This window comes from Panthera uncia, chromosome D1 (genome assembly GCF_023721935.1).
Source record: "Panthera uncia isolate 11264 chromosome D1, Puncia_PCG_1.0, whole genome shotgun sequence".
NCBI lineage: Eukaryota > Metazoa > Chordata > Mammalia > Carnivora > Felidae > Panthera > Panthera uncia.
Genome location: NC_064808.1, coordinates 68,810,882 through 68,831,588, shown reverse-complemented (window position 1 = coordinate 68,831,588; position 20,707 = coordinate 68,810,882). Strand labels below are relative to the sequence as shown.

Sequence of the window (20,707 nt, the reverse complement as noted above, 5' to 3'; positions counted from 1 at the left end):
CCAGATGGCTTCCCTGGGGAATTCTACCAGACATTTAAAGCAGAGATAATACCTATCCTTCTCAAGCTGTTCCAAAAAATTGAAAGGGAAGGAAAACGTCCAGACTCATTCTATGAAGTCAGCATTACTTTGATTTCTAAACCAGACAGAGACCCAGCAAAAAAAGAGAACTACAGGCCAATATCCCTGATGAATATGGATGCAAAAATTCTCAATAAGATACTAGCAAGTCAAATTCAACAACATATAAAAAGAATTATTCACCATGATCAAGTGGGATTCATTCCTGGGATGCAGGGCTGGTTCAACATTTGCAAATCAATCAGTGTGATACATCACATTAATAAAACAAAAGTAAAGAACCATATGATCCTGTCAATTGATGCAGAAAAAGCATTTGACAAAATTCAGCATCCTTTCTTAATAAAAACCCTTGAGAAAGTCGGGATAGAAGGAACATACTTAAACATCATAAAAGCCATTTATGAAAAGCCCACGGCTAATATCATCCTCAATGGGGAAAAACTGAGAACTTTCTCCCTGAGATCAGGAATACGACAGGGATGTCCACTCTCACTGCTGTTGTTTAACATAGTGTTGGAAGTTCTAGAGTCAGCAATCAGACAACAAAAGGAAATGAAAGACATCAAAACTGGCAAAGATGAAGTCAAGCTTTCACTTTTTGCGGATGACATGATATTGTACATGGGAAACCCTATAGACTCCACCAGAAGTCTGCTAGAACTGATACATGAATTCGGCAGTCGCAGAATACAAAATCAATGTAAAGAAATCAGTTGCATTCTTATACACTAATAATGAATCAACAGGAAGACAAAGAAACTGATCCCATTCACAATTGCACCAAGAAGCATAAAATACCTAGGAATAAATTTAACCAAAGATGTAAAAGATCTGTGTGCTGAAAACTATTGAAAGCTTATGAAGGAGACTGAAGAAAATATAAAGAAATTCAAAAACATTCCATGCTCATGGATTGGAAGAATAAATATTGTTAAAATGTCACTACTACCCAAAGCTATCTACACGTTCAATGCAATTCCAATCAAAATTGCACCAGCATTCTTCTCGAAGCGAGAACAAACAATCCTAAAATTTGTATGGAACCACAAAAGACCCCGAATAGCCAAAGTAATTTTGAAGAAGAAGACCAAAGTGGGAGGCATCACAATCCCAGACTTTAGCCTCTACTACAAAGCTGTAATCATCAAGACAGCATGGTATTGGCACAAAAACAGACACATAGACCAATGGAGTAGAATAGAGACTCCAGAATTGGATCCACAAAAGTATGGCCAACTAATCTTTGACAAAGCAGGAAAGAATATCCAATGGAAAAAAGACAGTCTCTTTAGCAGATGGTGCTGGGAGAACTGGACAGCAACATGCAGAAGAATGAAACTAGACCACTGTCTTACACCATTCACAAAAGTAAACTCAAAATGGATAAAGAACCTGAGTGTGAGACAGGAAACCATCAAAACCCTAGAGGAGAAAGCAGGCAAAAACCTCTCTGACCTCAGCCGCAGCAATTTCTTACCTGACACCTTTTCAAAGGCAAGGGAAAATGAACTAAAAATGCAAAAATAAAAGCACAAATGAACTATTGGGACCTCATGAAGATAAAAAGCTTCTGCACTGCAAAGGAAACGATCAAACAAAACTAAAAGGCAACCAACAGAATGGGAAAAGATATTTGCAAATGACATATAGGACAAAGGGCTAGTATCCAAAATCTATAAAGAACTCACCAAACTCCACACCCGAAAAACAAATAATCTAGTGAAGAAATGGGCAGAAAACATGAATAGACACTTCTCTAAAGAAGACATCCAGATGGCCAACAGGCACATGAAAAGATGCTCAACATCACTTCTCATCAGGGAAATATAAATCAAAACCACACTCAGATACCATCTCATGCCAGTCAGAGTGGCTAAAATGAACAAATCAGGAGACTATAGATGCTGGCGAGGATGTGAAGAAATGGGAACCCTCTTGCACTCTTGGTGGGAATGCAAACTGGTACAGTCGCTCTGGAAAACAGTGTGGAGGTTCCTCAACAAATTAAAAATAGATCTACCCTATGACTCAGCAATAGCACTGCTAGGAATTTACCCAAGGGATACAGGAGTGCTGATGCATAGGGTCACTTGTACTTGTACCCCAATGTTTATAGCAGCACTTTCAACAATAGCCAAATTATGGAAAGAGCCTAAATGTCCATCAACTGATGAATGGATAAAGAAATTGTGGTTATAGACACAATGGAATATTACGTGGCAATGAGAAAGAATGAAATATGGCCTTTCGTAGCAACGTGGATGGAACTGGAGATTGTTATGCTAAGTGATGTAAGCCATACAGAGAAAGACAGGTACCATATGTTTTCACTCTTATGTGGATCCTGAGAAACTTAATAGAAGACCATGGGGGAGGGGAAGGGGAAAAAAAAAGTTAGAGAGGGAGGGAGCCAAACCATAAGAGACTCTTAAGAACTGAGAATAAACTGAGGGTTGATGGGGGGTGGGAGGGAGGGTGATGGGTATTGAGTAGGGTACCTGTTGGGATGAGCGCTGAGTGTTGTATGGAAACCAATTTGACAATAAATTTCGTATTAAAAAAATAAATGTGGCTAATACTAGTAAGTTCTCTAATGCAGTTACTCTGAATCTTAATTACAAAGATATCATCAAGTGCTAAGCCTGGTACTTGGTATACAGTAAGTTCTCAGTAAGTTAGAAGCTGTTATGGTTGTAATTTCAGAGAATGACTGGAGAGCCACGATGCGATTAAATGGAATGGAATTGTTTGTTTCGTTTTGTTTGCCTCATTCTGCAGCATGCAGTGACTAAGTTCTGGCCCCAGATTGGTTTAGAAACAGTCATTTGGAGCAATGGAAATTTTGCCTCCTGTGGTTTACTAGCCTGTAGGATAAATGTTTTAAGTTGAGTTTCCTGGGAAACAGACTGAGAGGTAGAGATTTTCCTGAGGGAAGTTTGTGGAGAGCGCACTCAAGACAGCACCTGAGAACACAAGACAGGAGTTGAAATGCTGGGTAAAGGCTCAACAGAGGCCTCAGCAGCTCTGACAGCCACTACACATAAATGGTAGTTCAGGTTGTCCTGTATTGAGGTCAGGAAGCTACATCTTTGTGCTCTGTAATTGGCCAGTCACTAGAGGTGAGATATCTCCAGGAAAAGACACTTAGAGATAGGCATGCAAGCTTCCTTCCGTGGCTAGCAGTTTCTGGGGAGGGGCCTCAGGAATGAGCTCTACAGGAAACAGTGGGGAGGTTGAGGAATTTTCAGCAGTGGGGGAGGTTGAGGAATTCGTGTTTTGAACCTGAAAATTGGGAAGTGGAGGGAGGAAGAAGATGTGAACAGTGCACCACCATTTCCACTACAAATGACATTTAAATGTATGTATTTAAATTATATATTTACATTCACTTATGTATTTATAAATACATTAAAAAGTATATGAAATATATATTTTGTGAAAAAATCTTACTTTTTTAAAACTTGAAATTATATATGAGACACATAAAAAATTTTAGTTTATCTAAATTCATTGAACTTAAAAATATTGTAGTCCAAGGAGGATTAAGAGGCACAAACTTCCAACTATAAAATGAATCAGGGGTGCCTGCGTCGTTCAGTTGGTTAAGCGTCTGACTCGACTTTGGTTCAGGTCATGATCTCATGGTTCGTGGGTTCAAGCCCCACATCAGGCCGTCTGTTGGCAGCATGGAGACTGCTTGGGAGTCTTTCTCTGCCCTTCCCCCACTTGTGCTTGCTCTGTGCCCTTTCTCAAAATAAATAAATAAACTTTAAAATAAAATAAAAGTCACAGGAATAAAAACAGCATAAGGAGTATTGTCAATAAGATTGTAATAACTTTGTGTGGTGATGGGTGGTGGCTACTTTTGCTATGGTGAGCATTTTATAAAGTACATAATTGTTGAATTAGTGTTGTACACCTGAAACTAATATATCATATGTCAACTATACATCAATTAAAAAACAGTTTGTAGTCCAAGCACCAGATTTATTTGTTTGCTTATTGTTGGGGAGAGGGGATATCTAAAGCATAGATTCTTTAAGTGATCAAAGCAAGTAACACCATTGATGACAAAGTTAGATCCAGAATTCATGTTTTCAGGTTCTTCTCCCTCTTTGGGCCTTCATTGGCTTAAAGTCCAGGTAGAGTTTTACATGTTGTTCTTCAACTGTGTAATGGATCTTTAACAGTGTTTTCCTGTCATGCTCTATAATTGCCAAAGTTTGGATTTTCTACCCAAATGAATCTATTCTATTCTGGTTTTTTCTTTATTCTGTTCTTTAATCTATTCTTTTAAAGTATGCTTTCACCTAATTTATATATGTGAATCGGAGATGATTTTAAGAAGCCCAGGCTGGGGTGCTTGGGTGGCTCAGTTGGTTGGGCATAAGGCACTCAGTTCAGGTCTTGATCTTAGGGTTGTGAGTTCAAGCCCTGCATTGAGCTCCATGTCGGGCATGGAGCCTACTTAGAAAATGAATGAATGAATGAATACCAAAACTTAAAGTATGAAAACTACTGCTTACAATGAAATATAGCATCTGTTAATATTTAACTGAGATAGACATTAATTATGTTCAATAATATTTTTCATGGATTCTTAACTAAAGAAATAATGCAGAATCTGCTTTTTTATGGAATTGAAGTTTGCATGAATACCTCTATATCCTTCCGTTATTATTTTTAATCAGAAGTACACATGTGCTTTCCTGACATCTGTATTCTAAGTTGTGTGATTCATTATTTTTAAGCTGGGATAACCTGATTTCACATATTTTTCCATGAGTCAGAGGCAAGTCTAGCTGTTGGTTTGTTATTGTCTGTGCTTTTACATAGCAAGCCTGTACTTGCCATCATTTTTCTGCTTTGTAGTTTTAATCTCTTAACCAGTCATTTTGGGAATAGTCTTTCCAGTTTTCAATGAAAACCAGACAAGAATGGTCATGGATCCCTTAAAGATTGGCAAATTTTTTGTTATTATTATTTATTTAATGTCTTGGGTTTAAATACAACCAGGAAGTCTGCATCAGCTGTTTTGCTCTTGGGTCTTGCTTTCATTTGTGTAATTCTTAAAAAAAAATTGTTTTTCTCTAGCGTTTCACAAATCTTTTGCTTGGGCAGCTTAGAAACTCAGCTGGGATAGATGATAGATTAGCAAAGCAACAAGGTACCTTAACCATAGACCAGACATGGTTGAAATTGCCCCAAAAAGGTCACTAATGTTCATGAAACATAACAGGACATCTGAATTCCCTGAAAATTAAACATCTTCTAACTGCTGTAGTTTCATTTTTTTTTCCAGGGGTAAAGAAAATATTCCTTCAGTGCCTAATGAGAACCTGCATGATAAATGTGAACCTAAATAGGTCAATGTATTCAGAGAAAACCAGCTGTTTAATATTAAATTTGATTTATCCTATTGGTATTTTTAGATGCCTCCTTTTACCTAGGTACAAAAGAGAAAATTGTGAATAAAAGCTCCTTTCTTGACTCACATCTCCTTCCAGGTACATTTCCACTCATTTTCTCTTAAATCCACCAACTTTTTGCCCACAGCACCCTACAAAAACATTTTCAAGGTCAGCAGTGACCATGTTACTGCTGCGTCCAGTGGTCATTTCTGAGTCCTTGATGGAATTGACCTTTTAGCAGCATTTAGCACAGCTGATCACTTGCTTTATTGAAACACTTTTTTCATTTTGCTTCCAGGACATCCAATTCACCTGGTTTTTCTTCTCATTTTCTGGCCACTTTTACTCAGTGTCTTTTTGCTGTTTCTTGCCAATCCTACAAATTCTAAATATCAGAACAGTTCAGTGCCCGTTCCTTGAACCCCCTGTCTTCTCTAGCTAAACTCATTTCTCTCGTGATCTCATGCAGTCTTACTGATGCATCTGTGTGCTGTCATCCCTCAAATGTATATTTCCAGCCCCACCTCCCAACTCTAAAATTCAAGCTCATGTATCCAGCTATTTTCCAGAAACTTCCATCTGGATGTCTAAAGGATATCTTAACATGTCTAAAACTGAACTCATAATCTTCAACCTCCCAAATCTGTTTCACCCACAATCTTTCCCACCTCAGTTAATTCCAGCTCCATTGTTCAGGTTGCCCATGCTGAAAACCTGGATATTACTTTTTTTTTTTTTTATATGTAGTTAGTAATCTGTCCACTCATGTTCTTAGTTCTGTCTTCAAAACATGTCCACCATTTCTGCCGTGGCCCCCTGGTCCAGTCTACTACCGTCTGGATAGCCTGCTAACTGATCTCCCTCTGCCTGCCCTTGCTCACCTGCCATTTAATCTTAAAGCAGCCGGAGTGACTATTTTAAAATGCAGATAAGATCATGTCATTTCTCTGCTCAAAATCAGCCAGTTTTCACCATGAGTTATACTTAATGCCTGTTGACTTGTAAGTGTATATATGTGTGTGCCCAAGTGTGTGCATGGAAGAGGGGAGGTCAGTGTGGCCATAACACACTAAGAAAAAGGAAGGATGGTAGGAGATAATATCAGAGAAGTCACGAGGAGTCAGCTTATGTAGGGTTTATAGGACATTGTAAAGATTCTGGACTTAGAGTGAGGAAGGGCCATTGGAGGCTTCTGAGTAGTGGAAGAGCATGATGAGACTTTTTCATAGGATTACTCTTGCTGCTGTGCTAAGAGTAGATGAAGGGAAATGAACAGAAGTGGGAAGACCAGTTAAGAGGCTGTTGTGGACATCTGGTTGAGGTATGATGATTGTTTGGATGAGGGTGGTGACAGTGGAAGTAGTGAGAAGTGGTCATTTTCTGAGTATATTTCAAGTTAGAGCTAACTGGATTTCTTTTTTTTTTTTATGTTTGTTTATTTTTGAGAGTCAGAGACAGAGTACGAGTCAGGGAGGGACAGGGAGAGGAAGGGAGACATAGAATCTGAAGCAGGCTCCAGTTTCTGAGCTGTTATTAGCACAGAGCCCAACTCAGGGCTTGAACCCACAAACTGTGAGATCATGACCTGGGCCGAAGTCGAATGCTTAACTGACTGATCCACCCAGGCACCCTGATCTAACAGGATTTCTTGATAGATTGGGTATGGAATGTGCAATAGAAGAGTCAAGGTTATCTTCACAGTGTTTGGTCTGAGCAGCTGGGGCTGCATTGAGATAGGGAAGACCATGGAGAGAGCAAATCCTGATGAGCATTTGTAGAGCTTAGTTTTGGAATGTAAATTTGAGATGGCATTTAGTGTGCATTCATTAAATATTTGCTGGGCTATATAAGTAAATATAAATATAAATATTCATTAAATATTTGCTTTTGCTATAAAAGTAGCAAATATCAGCCCTACTTTCCACTGTGTGGGTTATTCCTGCATCTAGAGCCCCTTTTGTCCCACCTCCGATTGTCTTCGGGTTTGTGGAGGGGTAAGATGATTGTAGGGGTCAGATTATTTCACATACAGATAAGAACAGTTTCTCTTTCTCTTGTTTTTAATCATAACCTGAGGTCTTCTGTGAGCAAAAGGTGGGCTGCTTCTTTTGCTCTGAGATCTATTGCTCTGAGGTCTTCTGTGAGCGAAAGGTGGGTTTACTTCTCAAGGTGACCCCACTTATGAAGGTAGTGGGGTTTCAGTTTCATCTGTTTCTTTCAGTCTGTTCCCCATCCACCATGTCATCCACATTTCTCCATTACAGATTTTGTTGATACCTCTCCATTGTTGTTATCACACCCCATCTTATCTTTGCTGTTTTAGTTTGTTTTTATATCACTCAACCACCATGTTAGTGTTTTGTTTTTATGAAAGAGTTGAGAGAAATACACACATTCCATCACAGTTCATAAACATTTCATGTACATACTTTTCCAGGATCTGTCTGTTTTAAGATTGAGTATATTTTTTCATGCAAGTATGCAAGTAAACACTAATTTTTTTCTTCAAGTTAACAAAGAGACATTAAGACGTTGTATTTGTCGAAATGTTTGGAGTCACATGTTGCATTAATTGTAATGAGTTCTATGCTCCTGGCTCATTATCTCTTCTCTTACTTTTAGACAATCCTTATTTGTGAAATTGCGTGAGCTCCTAGTATAGTCTCTGGAACACTTTGGACTCATTTGTTGAATGTATGAATAAATTATAGAAGAATTGCCCATTATTGAAGTCCTTATTCATTCTCAGGTTAATTCTCCAATACTTCACTGAATTGATATTTGAATGTATACCCACTATGGATAATATGCTATGGATATACAGTAATGACTTAGAAATAGGCCTTGATCTCACGACATTGCAAATGTATACTCATACAGAGAAAAAAATTACATACAGTTAAAGAGATGGACCATAATAAAGGGCACAGAAGTCAAATAATTTAGCGGGGGTCAGGGAAGTGAGGAATTTTCATGGCAGGGAAAATTAGGATTTCTTCATGAAAGTGGTAGCGTTTCAGATGGGTCTTAACGAATTGCTAGTGTTCAATATGAGAAGTGGGAATGGAGGCTAGTAAGTGGGAAAGTGACGGGCAGGGAAATATATTAGCTGATCCATGTTGTCTTTGCTGGATTAGAGTGGTCAAAGAGGAACTTGCAATATAAAGTTGGAAAGAATTTGGAGCAGATGTGGTTGGCTATAGACTCTAGGAAAGAAAGAATGTGGGTGTTTTTCCTTAGGAGGACACAAAAGGTTAATCAATAGGAGATTGCTATAATCATACATTTTCCTTGGTAAGATTATTGTAAAGGACTTAAAAATTGATTGAATGTTGGCAGGAAGAGATACACATGATATTCCTCTGATATTTGAGCCCCTATTCTGATAAGGGCATGGGTTCTATGTTTGGACATAAAGGAATCAGAAAAGAGGGCAATATGGGAAGATACTGGGGTTTTTACATGTATTACATTTAGAGTGAATTTCAGGTGGGAATGTCTAACAGGGGTAGAAACTAGAGCTTTGGAAGAAGGGACTAAAAATAAGATCTGACACATTCTGTTCTGTGATCGTTTTCTGTGGTTTAACAAATTTGTTACATTGAAAATTTAGTTCTTAATATAGTAACATCCACTTTAGAATCATTTTTATTTTTTATTGCAAGGCTCTTGATTTAAAAACAAACACATTGTGGCTTTTAAATTTCTTTTCCATGTTGAATAAATCATTGTGCAGTGACATCATTTTTACATTTAGTTCTTAAATGTAAGATGATTACATAATATCTGTTTATATTTTTGTGGGGCTGTTATAAAATTATTAGTCATTTGAGTACTTTTAAAACTCAATGCCATAATGTACAAATAATTTGAAGGAAAACATTTTTACTCAAGGATATCAAAATAGAAACTCCTCCAGATCTGTTCTTTCAAATTCTGTCACTTTATTTTCTTACCCTTAAAGTACGTGTTGTGTATTCTGGTGTATATATTATAGTCAACATAAGCCATACTCTTCGTCTTCATCTAGGAAACTTAAATGAGACTAAGTTGAGGGGCACCTGGGTGGCTCAGTCAGTTAAGCGTCTGACTTCAGCTCAGGTCATAATCTCACAGCTTGTGGGTTTGAGCCCCACATCAGGCTCTGCACTGACAGCACGGAGCCTGCTTTGGATTCTCTCTCTCCCTCTCTCTCTGCTGCTCCCCCACTCCTACATGTGTGCTCTCTCTCTTAAAATAAGGAAACTTAAAAAAAAAAAAAAAGATGATTTAAGTCTGAACTTTGAAGACAATGCCCCTTTTATCATCAAGCTTGGAATGGGTGGTAGTAGCCAAATGTGATACCAATCTGAATTCTTTTTATTTCTTCGGAAGCAAGTTGTTTATGTTTTGCATTCTGAAAGCTTACATAATTTCCCTCCACATTCAGAAATTTTTCCAAAATATTTCTAGGTTTAAATCTTTTTATCCCATTATATTTGATGGTTAGCAAATGCTTTAATATAAAAAAATGGCTTAAGATTATTGAAATTTATAGTCCTGGAGATGTTTATCACATTCACTCTATCCACCTCTTAGGTTTGATTACTTATATAGAATTAATATAACTGGATGGGGTGCCTGGGTGGCTTAGTCAGTTAAGCGTCCAACTTTGGCTCAGGTCATGATCTCATGGTTCATGAGTTCGAGCCCTGCATCGGGCTCTATGCTGACAGCACAGAGCCTGGGGCCTGCTTCGGATTCTGTGTCTCCCTCTCTCTCTGCCCCTCCCTGCTCACACTCTGTCTCTCTCTCTCAAAAAATAAATAAATATTAAAAAAAACTAAATGAGACTAAGTTGAGACTCAGTAATGTATTATTGCTTACATTTTAAACTTTTAAAATATTTAAAATTATAAACATTATAAAGGCTAATAATAAATCTTAAAAGGGAGATATGTATGAAATGAATTCTCTTTTCTGTCTTCAGTTTTACTTCCCAGAAGTTAATGTTCCTAATGCCATGTTATGTATTCTCTTCAACTTATTTCTATATATATATAAAAATTCATATCTTTTTTTATATTAATAATGTGAACTTAAGTATGTATATTATCCTGTAACTTTTTAAACCGAAAACTTGTCATAAGTATATTTCCTTATTAAGCTTCTAGGAAAGTCAGAGAGCCATGGATATCTGTACTTTACTATTTCATCCTGTTGAGAAGTTTTCTAAACGCTATTAAAAAGATAGTGAAGAGGCTTATCTAGGAAGAAGTTGCCATGGCCGTTGTCAAAGAGGTTACTCTCTGTGTTCTCCTCTACAATTTTTATGCTTTCAGGTCTTACATTCAGATCTTTAATCCATTCTGAATTTATTTTCGTTTAAGGTGTAAGAACGTGGTCCAGTTTCATTCTTTTGCATGTTGCTCTCCAGTTTGTTATATATGCACAATGGAATATTACTCAGCCATAAAAAATAATGAAATCTTGCCATTTGCAATGACATGGATGGAGCTAAAGAGTATAATGCTAAATGAAATGAGTCAGAAAAAGACAAATAACATACTTCACACATATGTGGAATTTAAGAAACAAAACAAACAAACAAAGGGGGAAAAAAAAGAGAGAGACAAACCAAGAAATAGACTCTTAACTATAGAGAACAAACATTGTGGGATGGGTTAAATAGGTGATGGGGATTAAGAAGTGCACCTGTTGTGATGAGCACTGGGTGTTGTATGGAAGTGTTCAATCAGTGCATTGTACACCTGAAGCTAATATTATTCTAACTGGAATTTGAATAAAAACATAAAAAAATAAAAAAGATAGTGAGGAGACATTAAAGAATCACTACACTATGTTTTTAGCTATACTAGTGAATCTGAACATTATTTGTGCAAAGCTGCTAGAATGTGATTCTAAGATCTCCAGTCATTGTTTCAAACCACACATGCTGAAGTCATTCTGTGTGTTAATCTGTGCAGGCCTCCTTCAAATGTGAGGCGATATGATTGGACAAAGACAATGTTAAATCCTGTATTCTTATACCTAGCTAGTTTGAGAAAGTATCAGTAACATAAAGGCATCTTTCCCAGACTTTGAAAGAAACCATACTATGTTTTATCTGTTTGAAATCAGATCACCCTTAAAAACTATACTGATGCATTTGGCTGGCATCACATGAGGGAGGATTATAGGCTCCTACAGGACCTGAGGGGGTGTTAAACACCACATGCAATTATCTTTTGCAATGTTTACACTGAAAAATGGAATAGAGATATGAATATTTGGCAAGTTATATGTTTTCCTTTAGAGAATGAGATTAAATCAAATGCACACTCAGACTTACCAAAACTAACCTTTTTTGCTCTCTATTCTGATGCCTCCTTGACTTAGATCTTTTTTTAACCTAAGATGTAGTTCACAATGAGGGAATCATCAAGTGACATGTGGACAGATTGGTAGCTTGGGTTTTTGCTTTCTGGGAGCTACAACTTTTACTGCATTGAGGCTCTGGCCAGCCTTAAGTAGCAGGAAGTGAAAACAATGGCGGTGCCTGGGTGGCTCAGTTGGTTGACTTCAGCTCAGGTCATGATCTCCTGGTTTGTGAGTTTGAGCCCCATATCAGGCTCACTGCTGTCAGTGCAGAGCCTGCTCTGGATCCTTTGTCCTCTGCTCTCTTTGCTCCTCCCCCACTCATGCTCTCTCTCTCTCTCTCAAAAATGAATAAACATTACAAAAATTATGGGCAGTTTTTACAGATCACATCATCTTACTAAAGGTATGATCATTAAGATTTACTAGTTATAGAACTGATCTCAGAATTATTAAAAATAATTTTAATTTATAGTAATTTTAATAGTATAATTTTAATAGTATAAATAAATATTATAATTTTAATAGTATAAATTTTATTTTATACTATATAAATTTATAATTATAAATTTTAATAGTATAAATAAATTTTTATAATTTTATTTATAATTTTATAATTTTAATTATAATTTTAATAGTATAAATAGTACAATTTTATAATTTTATAATTTTAATTATAATTTTATAGTATAAATAATTTTAATAATTATAATTTTAATAGTATATATTATAATTTTAATAGTATAAATAAATATTTTATAAGTGTTTCTTTTTTAATTTTTATAGTGCTAACAATAATGATTCCATTAAAAACACTGATTGCAGATTCAGTGTCTCCCTCTCTCTCTGCCCCTCTTCCGTTAGCACTCTGTATCTCTCTGTCTCTCGAAAATGAATAAAAACATTAAGAAAAATTTAAAAAAAAAACCACTGATTGCAGAGCAGTAGTTTGGAAATTCCATGTCACATTATTTCCCAATCCTGAACTTGATCACATACTTTTTATTAGTTTATGATTTGCTATGACCAAATGAATAATACCTACCTTTTTATTTTAGTGTTTTCACTGGTTTCCAAGCTACCTTTTTTGACTGTGAGTTCTTTATGTATCTCCGTGGTGTGTTTATCTTCCCTTATTTCCTGTCCTTCTAGCACCCCAGTGTGACCTACATTAGTTGATTGACAAAGTGAATTTGAGGGTATTGGATTTGCTCTATTGCAACCCCTTGTCTATCTCAGGGCCCACCGAACCACATTGGTGCTTTGATTTCAGCCCATATTTCTTCTTCATTCTTATTGTTGTACATTATTCTTGTAATCTTCAACAAATACTTTTCTCCCTCCTACTCCATTTGATCTCTCGTGCTTACCTTAGTGGAGAGAGCGACTTGCCATAGTTAAGAACTATGTAGTCAGACAGACATGGGTCCAAATTCTGTCTTGTCTTCTTACTAGTTGTATGACTGGGCAAGTTAATATTTTTAAGTCTCAGTTAATTCAGTTTCCTTCGATATAAAGGACAGCTCACCAGGGTTATTGTGAGATTTTGGAAATAAAGCACTTAGCCCTGCCCTTGGTACGTGGTATTCAAGGGAAGCTTGGTAGTCACAGGTTTGAGAAGTTAGTGTTGGAAAGGGGAACTAATTTCTGTAAAAATCAGGAAAGGACAGGTATTGTGTGGTAATAAAGGGATGTTTTAGGAGGTAGGACAGTTGAAAGAGCATATATCATACAGTTAAAAATAATAATGTATATAAAGTTCTTATCCATAACTCTCAGGTTAGATGTGTTTTCAGAATTCAGAATTTTGTAGATTTTAAAAGGTATGTATATTTCATATATTACATAAGATCTCTAGCAGGATATGGGGTAACATTCTTAAACAAATGGATATTTATGTAGGAAACACTTATGTATGAATTTTTATACAGAAGTATTAGCCTCCCATCATTATCTCCCATAAATTCAAGTTAGATAGTGACACCCAGTGAATTATGAAAAAACGTACTGTTACAATTTTTGAATCTTGGGGTTATGGATAAGTGTTTGGGGTTCTGAAAAATAAAAGGAGATTCTGCATTTTCTTATTGTGAGCCAAAAAGTACCATGTGGGTGTTTTCTGTATTTCCTGAACATGAGGCCATGGGTACTTTTCTTACTTCCAGTACCCATGGCTCATTCTCCTTCCCAGATACCCTTGCCAGTTCACTCCAGATTTATTTCTTCTGAGAATTAAGGGAGGGAGTGAAATACAACTCTCTCTGTAGGAGTTTCCTTGTTGGACATGGAAAATTTAGGTCACGTTGAGAAATATTTCTTTTCTTTATTCCTGAAATTTGTTAAGATGTAAAGTGTATAATAATATCTGGGGAGAAAAAGACGTTACAATCAGTCTCCATTTCTTCCTTTGTGGTTAAAAGCCATGTCCTCTGAAATATTTTAATTCAAAAAATATTTGGCAATATTTGTCTTTAGATGTGATATCCTAACAGTTTTAGACTATGCATATTTTACCTTTTTTGTCTAAATACTTAGGAGCTTTTAGAGAAAGATATATTGTCATATTAACTGGTTGACGTTGCTCTTTTTTTCACTAATGAGGATCTATATGGATTTTCAGTTCATTCCCTCCTATTTTCTATTGACTTGGGGAATTTGCTATGAGAATGAAAGTTGTAATTAAATCATAGTTTGGTCATACATAACTGTTAATCAGAATTGATTCTACTATTTTATTTTATTTTTTTTAGTGTCCTACTAAAACCAAAGCAACATTTGGTGTCCACCTCAAAATAGTAGGAGACTGGACAGGTATGTAGAATATAGAGTTTTAAGATACATGCTTTGAAAATAATGGGTCATATAATAGTTTGCATGTGTTTAAGTAATAGAACTACCAACATATTTAGATGTGTATATGTTCTCAGGCTGTGGTTTTGTTTTCTTTCTTTGCTTATTCAGTTTTGGCATTCACATTTTCTTTTTGTAGGATGAATTTTTGCAATTCAAATACCTTGGATATCAATAATTGTTAATAATGTATTGTTTTCTCTGCAAATCATTGGTTTCTGCCTACTTGTCAGATGCACTGGCAATAGAAGGAACAATGAAATGCATGTTTTAGAAAACATGATTTTAAAATTAATGGTTGGTTTTACTCTCAAAATAATCAACACCTGCGATTGAGATCACATAAATTATGTTTCAGTTCTTACATGATCTTTCTGTGGTATTACCTATGTGTACATAGCAATTACACAGCATCTTTGGAATAATGGTCATTTTTAATAGCAAGTCTATTGATGGATGATATGTTATTTATTCAATAAAAACTTTTGTGTTATCCGAGAGATGCATTGTATTAAGAGTTCTGAGTAAATAAAAAGAAACATTATTCATTCGTCTATTCCCTTGGTTCAACAGAGTAACTGACAAGTGAGTGCTCAGTATATATTAGCTTATTGGCTAGTTGTTTAGTTTGGTTGCTCAGGGAAAGGATGTAGGTATAAACATGAATGTAAGTATAAGTAAAAATATTTTCGAATAGAATGCTAAACTAGGAGTTGGTTTGTGAAAACTACAGGGAATCAGCAAAAGGTAGATTCAGTGTAGTCTAGGGTTATAGGAGCTTTACAGAGAAGATAGTATTTGAGCCAAACCTTGAAAATCACACAAGTGAAGTAGGTCATTTAAGTAAAATTCACAGCATTGTCAAAAATCAGAGAAGGTAATGAGTAAACCATATTTGAGAAAGGTGTGTCAATCAGCTTAGCAGAAGCAAAGATTTTGTTCTGGGGAATACTATGGAATATCCATTTAGAGTCAGCTTGGTAAAGATTTTGAATGCCTTAACAAGATATTAAAATAACTTAGAGGTGCTAGAGAACGTTTGAAAGATTTAGAGCATCATAAAAAAAATAGTATTTAATAATTTGCCAGTTGGATAGGTTAGAATCAAGGAAAGACTAAGGCTGGAAAACAGAGAAGAGTCAGTGGGGAGGGGTGGGAATGGGTACAGGACTCGAAGGAGTGGTTTTAAAAGCACAGGTTTGGGAAATTAGCATTGGAAAGGGGGGGCTAATTTCTGGAAAATCAGTAAAGAACAAGATATTGTGTAATAAGAAAGGGATATTTTAGGAAGGACAGTTGAAAGAGCTTATACAGTTAAAAAAATAATAATGTGCATAAATTCTTTGTCTATAGAACAGGTAGCCAGCTTGGAATTGGAGACTTAATGAAAATGGAGAAAATATGCAACATAGTATTTAATGGGAAAACAATGAAATTAATCAAAAGAGCTTTGAGCAGTAATGACCTATGGAACTGTGAAACATCAGGCTTAAGTATAGTTTAATACAGTCTAGCTCCATCCATGTATTATACCAAGTGAAATAAGTCAATCAGAGAAAGACAAATACCATGTGATTTCACTCATATGTGGAATATAAGAAATAAAACAGATGAACACAGGGAAAGGGAAGGACAAAAAGAAAGAGAGAGAGAAAGGGAGAGAGAGAGGGAGGGAGGGAGAAACCATAAGAGACTCTTAAAGATAGAAAACAAATTGAGGTTTGATGGAGGAAGGTGGGTGGAGGATGGGTGATGGGCACTAAGGAAGGTACTAGTGATGAACACTGGGTTGTGTATGTAAGTGATGAATCACTAAATTCTATTCCTGTAACAAATATTGCACTGTATGTTAACTAAAATTAAAATAAAAAATAGATAAAGTTTATTTTATTGCACTCAAGAAAATATCATGGTAGCCTCTTATTAGAAAAACACTGGTGTAAAAGAAAAGTGCTTGTGTAGTATGAAAATAGTAATTCTCATGATAAGCCCAGAACTAGGGGATATAATCGCAGCTGTTTTTCACCCGTTTGACAAATGAAGAAAGAGCAAAGTTCTTCTCTGGAAAGAATCCCAATAAAGTAAGAATTAGCTTCAGTAACAAATGGTAATCACTTAAATTCCAAAACTGAAGGGCAGCATTGAAGATATAATTGAATTTATCATGGTAAGGAGAAACTTCATGATAGATTATTACTGGCTTTTGTTGTTGAGTTTCTTTATAAAGTTATTTTCTATTGTCAGTAGCTCATTAGAATAAATGATTATCTCATCATTTATTTCAATCTTTTCTATTAGGAACACTTAATAGTTTTAATTTTATCTTCCTATTTTATGTACTGTGCCATTGAGAGAGAAAACAGATCATTCTATTCAGAGTTTAGTTCCAGTCATATGCTTTTCAATTAATAGACCTTCTTCGTTGTTGATTTTAAATATTTGTTAACTTGGAAAAAAATGTCAAGCATTCATGCATAGAACCCCTAAATAATTCTGCCACTATCTGGCACTTTAGTTCAAAAACAAGGTTTAGCTGCCTTAAAACAATGGAATTATAATTATGGAAGGAAAACTGGGGACATTACTCCTAAGATCAAGGATCATTGGATTTGTTCTAAAAGAATTGACTAAAACTCAGTATTAAGAGCAGTAAGGGTAGGAAATACCAAAGGGGTGTGTAACAAGTAGAATACCAGAGGTTTGCTTTTCCAAACTGACAGATATATTTTATAGTTACTTTTTCTTCCCTGAAATATGTTCTGCCCTGGGCAGGCCTAAAGAACAGGTTTAAGACTGCCCCATGGATGATCTTTCTAAGACTAATCAATGATACCCAGCAGTAGAGTGACCAAGAAGCAATCAAAGCAGCTACATAGCACAGGACAAGTCTGGCTTTTTATTATTTATTTATTTATTTATTTATTTATTTACATTTTAGAGAGAGAAGGAGAGAGAACATGTACGTGGAGGAGGGGCAGAGGGGGAGAGAATCATAAACAAGCTCCACACTCAGCATGCAATCTGATACAGGGCTCAATCCCATGACCCTACAATCATGACCTGAACTGAAATCATCAGATGCTCAACCATCTGAGCCACCCAGGCACCCCAACTAGCTTTTTATTTTAACCAGGTCTCTGTTGTACTTCTGAAATGTGGGAAGAACTCATTAAGTTTGGAAGACTCTTCAAACCTCTTAAACACATTTCAGGTTTTTTCTTTAAATGATGGGAATAGAGGGGGTAGAGTGAATTACTCAAGTGGATTTATCTTTGACTTAACATTTTGTTGCTTTTCTAGAATAAGTCATGCTTTCCAATTTCAAATGCATGGTTACAGATTGCCTATTGGCTTGATTACCATTCTAACTATCCAAAATTGTTTTGTTACTTTTTACATGAGATGTCATTAGTATTGAATAATGTCTGAGATCATGTTAAACTATTGGGTATTTTAATGGCCTAGATAGCAACTTACTCTAGAGAGGTTTAAGTTTTACTACAAAACCTTTTTATACATAATATCTGCATTCCAATTAATCTGAAAATTTTGTCATTTTTCCATTCAGTAATTAATGGATTGACAAGTGGATAAATATGCAACAGAGGGCTTATTGTATGTATCACAGAACAGCTTTTCCTTGAATCTTGGGTATTCATTTCCATATTGTCTATTGAAAAATCTTGCTACAGTCAGAAGATATGGTTGACTTTGAAGACTAAAAGTAGGAAAACAAGGCCATGTGACATCATGAATTTGCCTTGATTACGTAATACATTGATACTCACAGAACAAGTAACCTTACAGTTTTAGTTAAAGATTAGGCCAGAGCAAGAGGTGATAATTCTCTCTAGACATGTTTTATACTTCATCTAGCTGATTGTTTATGAAAAGATTAAAACAATATGTGTGATGTATTAAAAGTATTTTTTTTTCATTTGGGGAGTTCTTTATAAGTCAGATTATGACTGTATGAATTATAATAATGTTTTTATTTTATTAAAAGAATGGATTTTGAACAACTGTGGTATCCACCTTACACTATATGTATCTGTGAATGGCTTTTAATTGCTGTAAGAAAAGCAAAAAATTAAAAATACTCCTATTGAATACCAATACTATTTTAGAGAACATGCACCCAAAAAACTAGATTCCAAATAAGTTTGAGTAAACTGACCTTTTTGAACAGCACAGATCATACTTGCACATATGAAATATCATGGATCTTACATAGTGCATATTCACACAGTGTAAACTTTAGTTCAAGCCCAAAATAAGTATGAATTATCAATTCACTCAAGCCCAAAATAAGTATGAATTATCAATTGCTGTACAAAGGAGTGACTAGAAATACTCTTTTTGTTGTTGATATGACTAGCAAATTACAGTGGTTAGTCATTTGTGGAAAATAACATTTAGACTATTTGTTACTTTGGCTAATACTGAAATATAAACACCTACTGGATACCAGACACTGCACTGTGTCCGGAGATACAGAATTGACCAACACAGATAAGGTATCTGCACCTATAAGGACTATATTCTAGTCAGTAGAGATCTCCAGTAAACAAAAAACCAAATCAATGTATAATATGTTAGATAGTGATAATGCTATGAAGAAAAATAAAGGTAAGAGAGTAAGAATGATGAAGGGTAGGAGTGCTGTTTTAGATGGGGTGTTTAGTTACATGCAAGGAGATGAGGGAATAAGTCAAGTGGATTTCAGGAAGAAGTGTATTTAGAGTACGCAAAGAGAAAGTACAAAGTCCCTGAGGCGGTAATAAGTTTGGATATTCAAGGAACAGCCAGGAAGCCAGTGGGTCTGGAATAGAGACAGTGAAGGGGTGCGTAATAGAAAATAGATCAGAGAAGTGAGCAGGGGATTGGACACTATAGACTGTAGGAAACCTTGTAGTTTTTAAAATTTATTTAAATTCAAGTTAGTTAACATACAGTGTAGTATTGGTTTCAGGAGTAGAACCCAGTGATTCATCACTTACCTATAACATCCAGTGCATTTTTATGTGATTGAGAAAAAAGGTATGGTTTTGAAATCTAAATCTGAATCATCATCCATTTTGTTTTAATACATACTACCTAGTGGTTGTCAGGCTAAGGTTATTTATTTATTTATTTTAAATGATTGAGTTTAGGGAGAAGGAAGAAAAAGTGGAGCTTCAGAGCATTGCAGAAAACAGGTCAAACTTTTTATTGGGGTGGGGAATGTATCATCATTTTAGAGATGATTCAGTAGTGTTTTTATCTTCTGCCATATGGTGCTGGTTTACAGGTTCTGGTAGCTTAGGGTCCCATTAGCGTAGCTTCTTTCTACTTTCTGGATTTCTCCATTGTTTTTGATTTAGCTTCAGTACTTCCTTCACCTAAGTCATTAGTTCCCTGTATTAAATTCCTTTCACTTAAATCGTGAAGAGTTCACTTAAATCATTCTTGGTTTTGGTTGGATTTGGAGGTCAGCAAAGCCTTTTTGAACAGAACTCTGAATCTGGAGAAGTAATAATGGGGAAGATAAGAGGACATGTAAAACCCTGAGGCAGTCCAATGTTTGTGTTCAAGGACCAGTTAAAAGTGGAATGTTGTAGGAAATAAAATCAGAGAATACCCATGGACTGGATATGGTAGGCTCTTATAAACTTCAATTTTATTATAAATGTTATAGAAAATCATTGAAGGATTTTGACTTGGGTCTGACTCACATTTTAAAATGGTAACTGTGGCTGCTGTATAGAGAATATGATAGGGGTAGACAAGAGTGGGAATTAGAAGATGAGTTAAGAGAGAACCTCTTGCCACTGTCTAGACAAGAGAAGGTGCTGGTATGCGTAGGGTGATGGTGACTGGGTCATGAAGAGTGGGTGGATTCTGAGGGTATCTCACAGCTGTTGTTGAGGGACTGGAGGTGGGATGTAACAAGAGTTAGGAATCAAAGACAATTTAAGGTATTTAGTATCAATAGGTAAGTGGACAGTGCTTCTGTGTATTGAGAT

The 20,707-nt window shown here is 35.8% G+C and overlaps 1 protein-coding gene across 1 annotated transcript in view; it reads left to right on the top strand.

The window, feature by feature from the left end:
* Positions 1 to 20,707, top strand: part of NOX4 (NADPH oxidase 4) — a 167,445-nt gene that overhangs the window by 74,321 nt on the left and 72,417 nt on the right. The window contains exon 12 of the mRNA XM_049653262.1: positions 14,603 to 14,663. Coding sequence (XP_049509219.1) covers positions 14,603 to 14,663 — 61 coding nt within the window. The remainder of the gene's footprint in view (positions 1 to 14,602; positions 14,664 to 20,707) is intronic.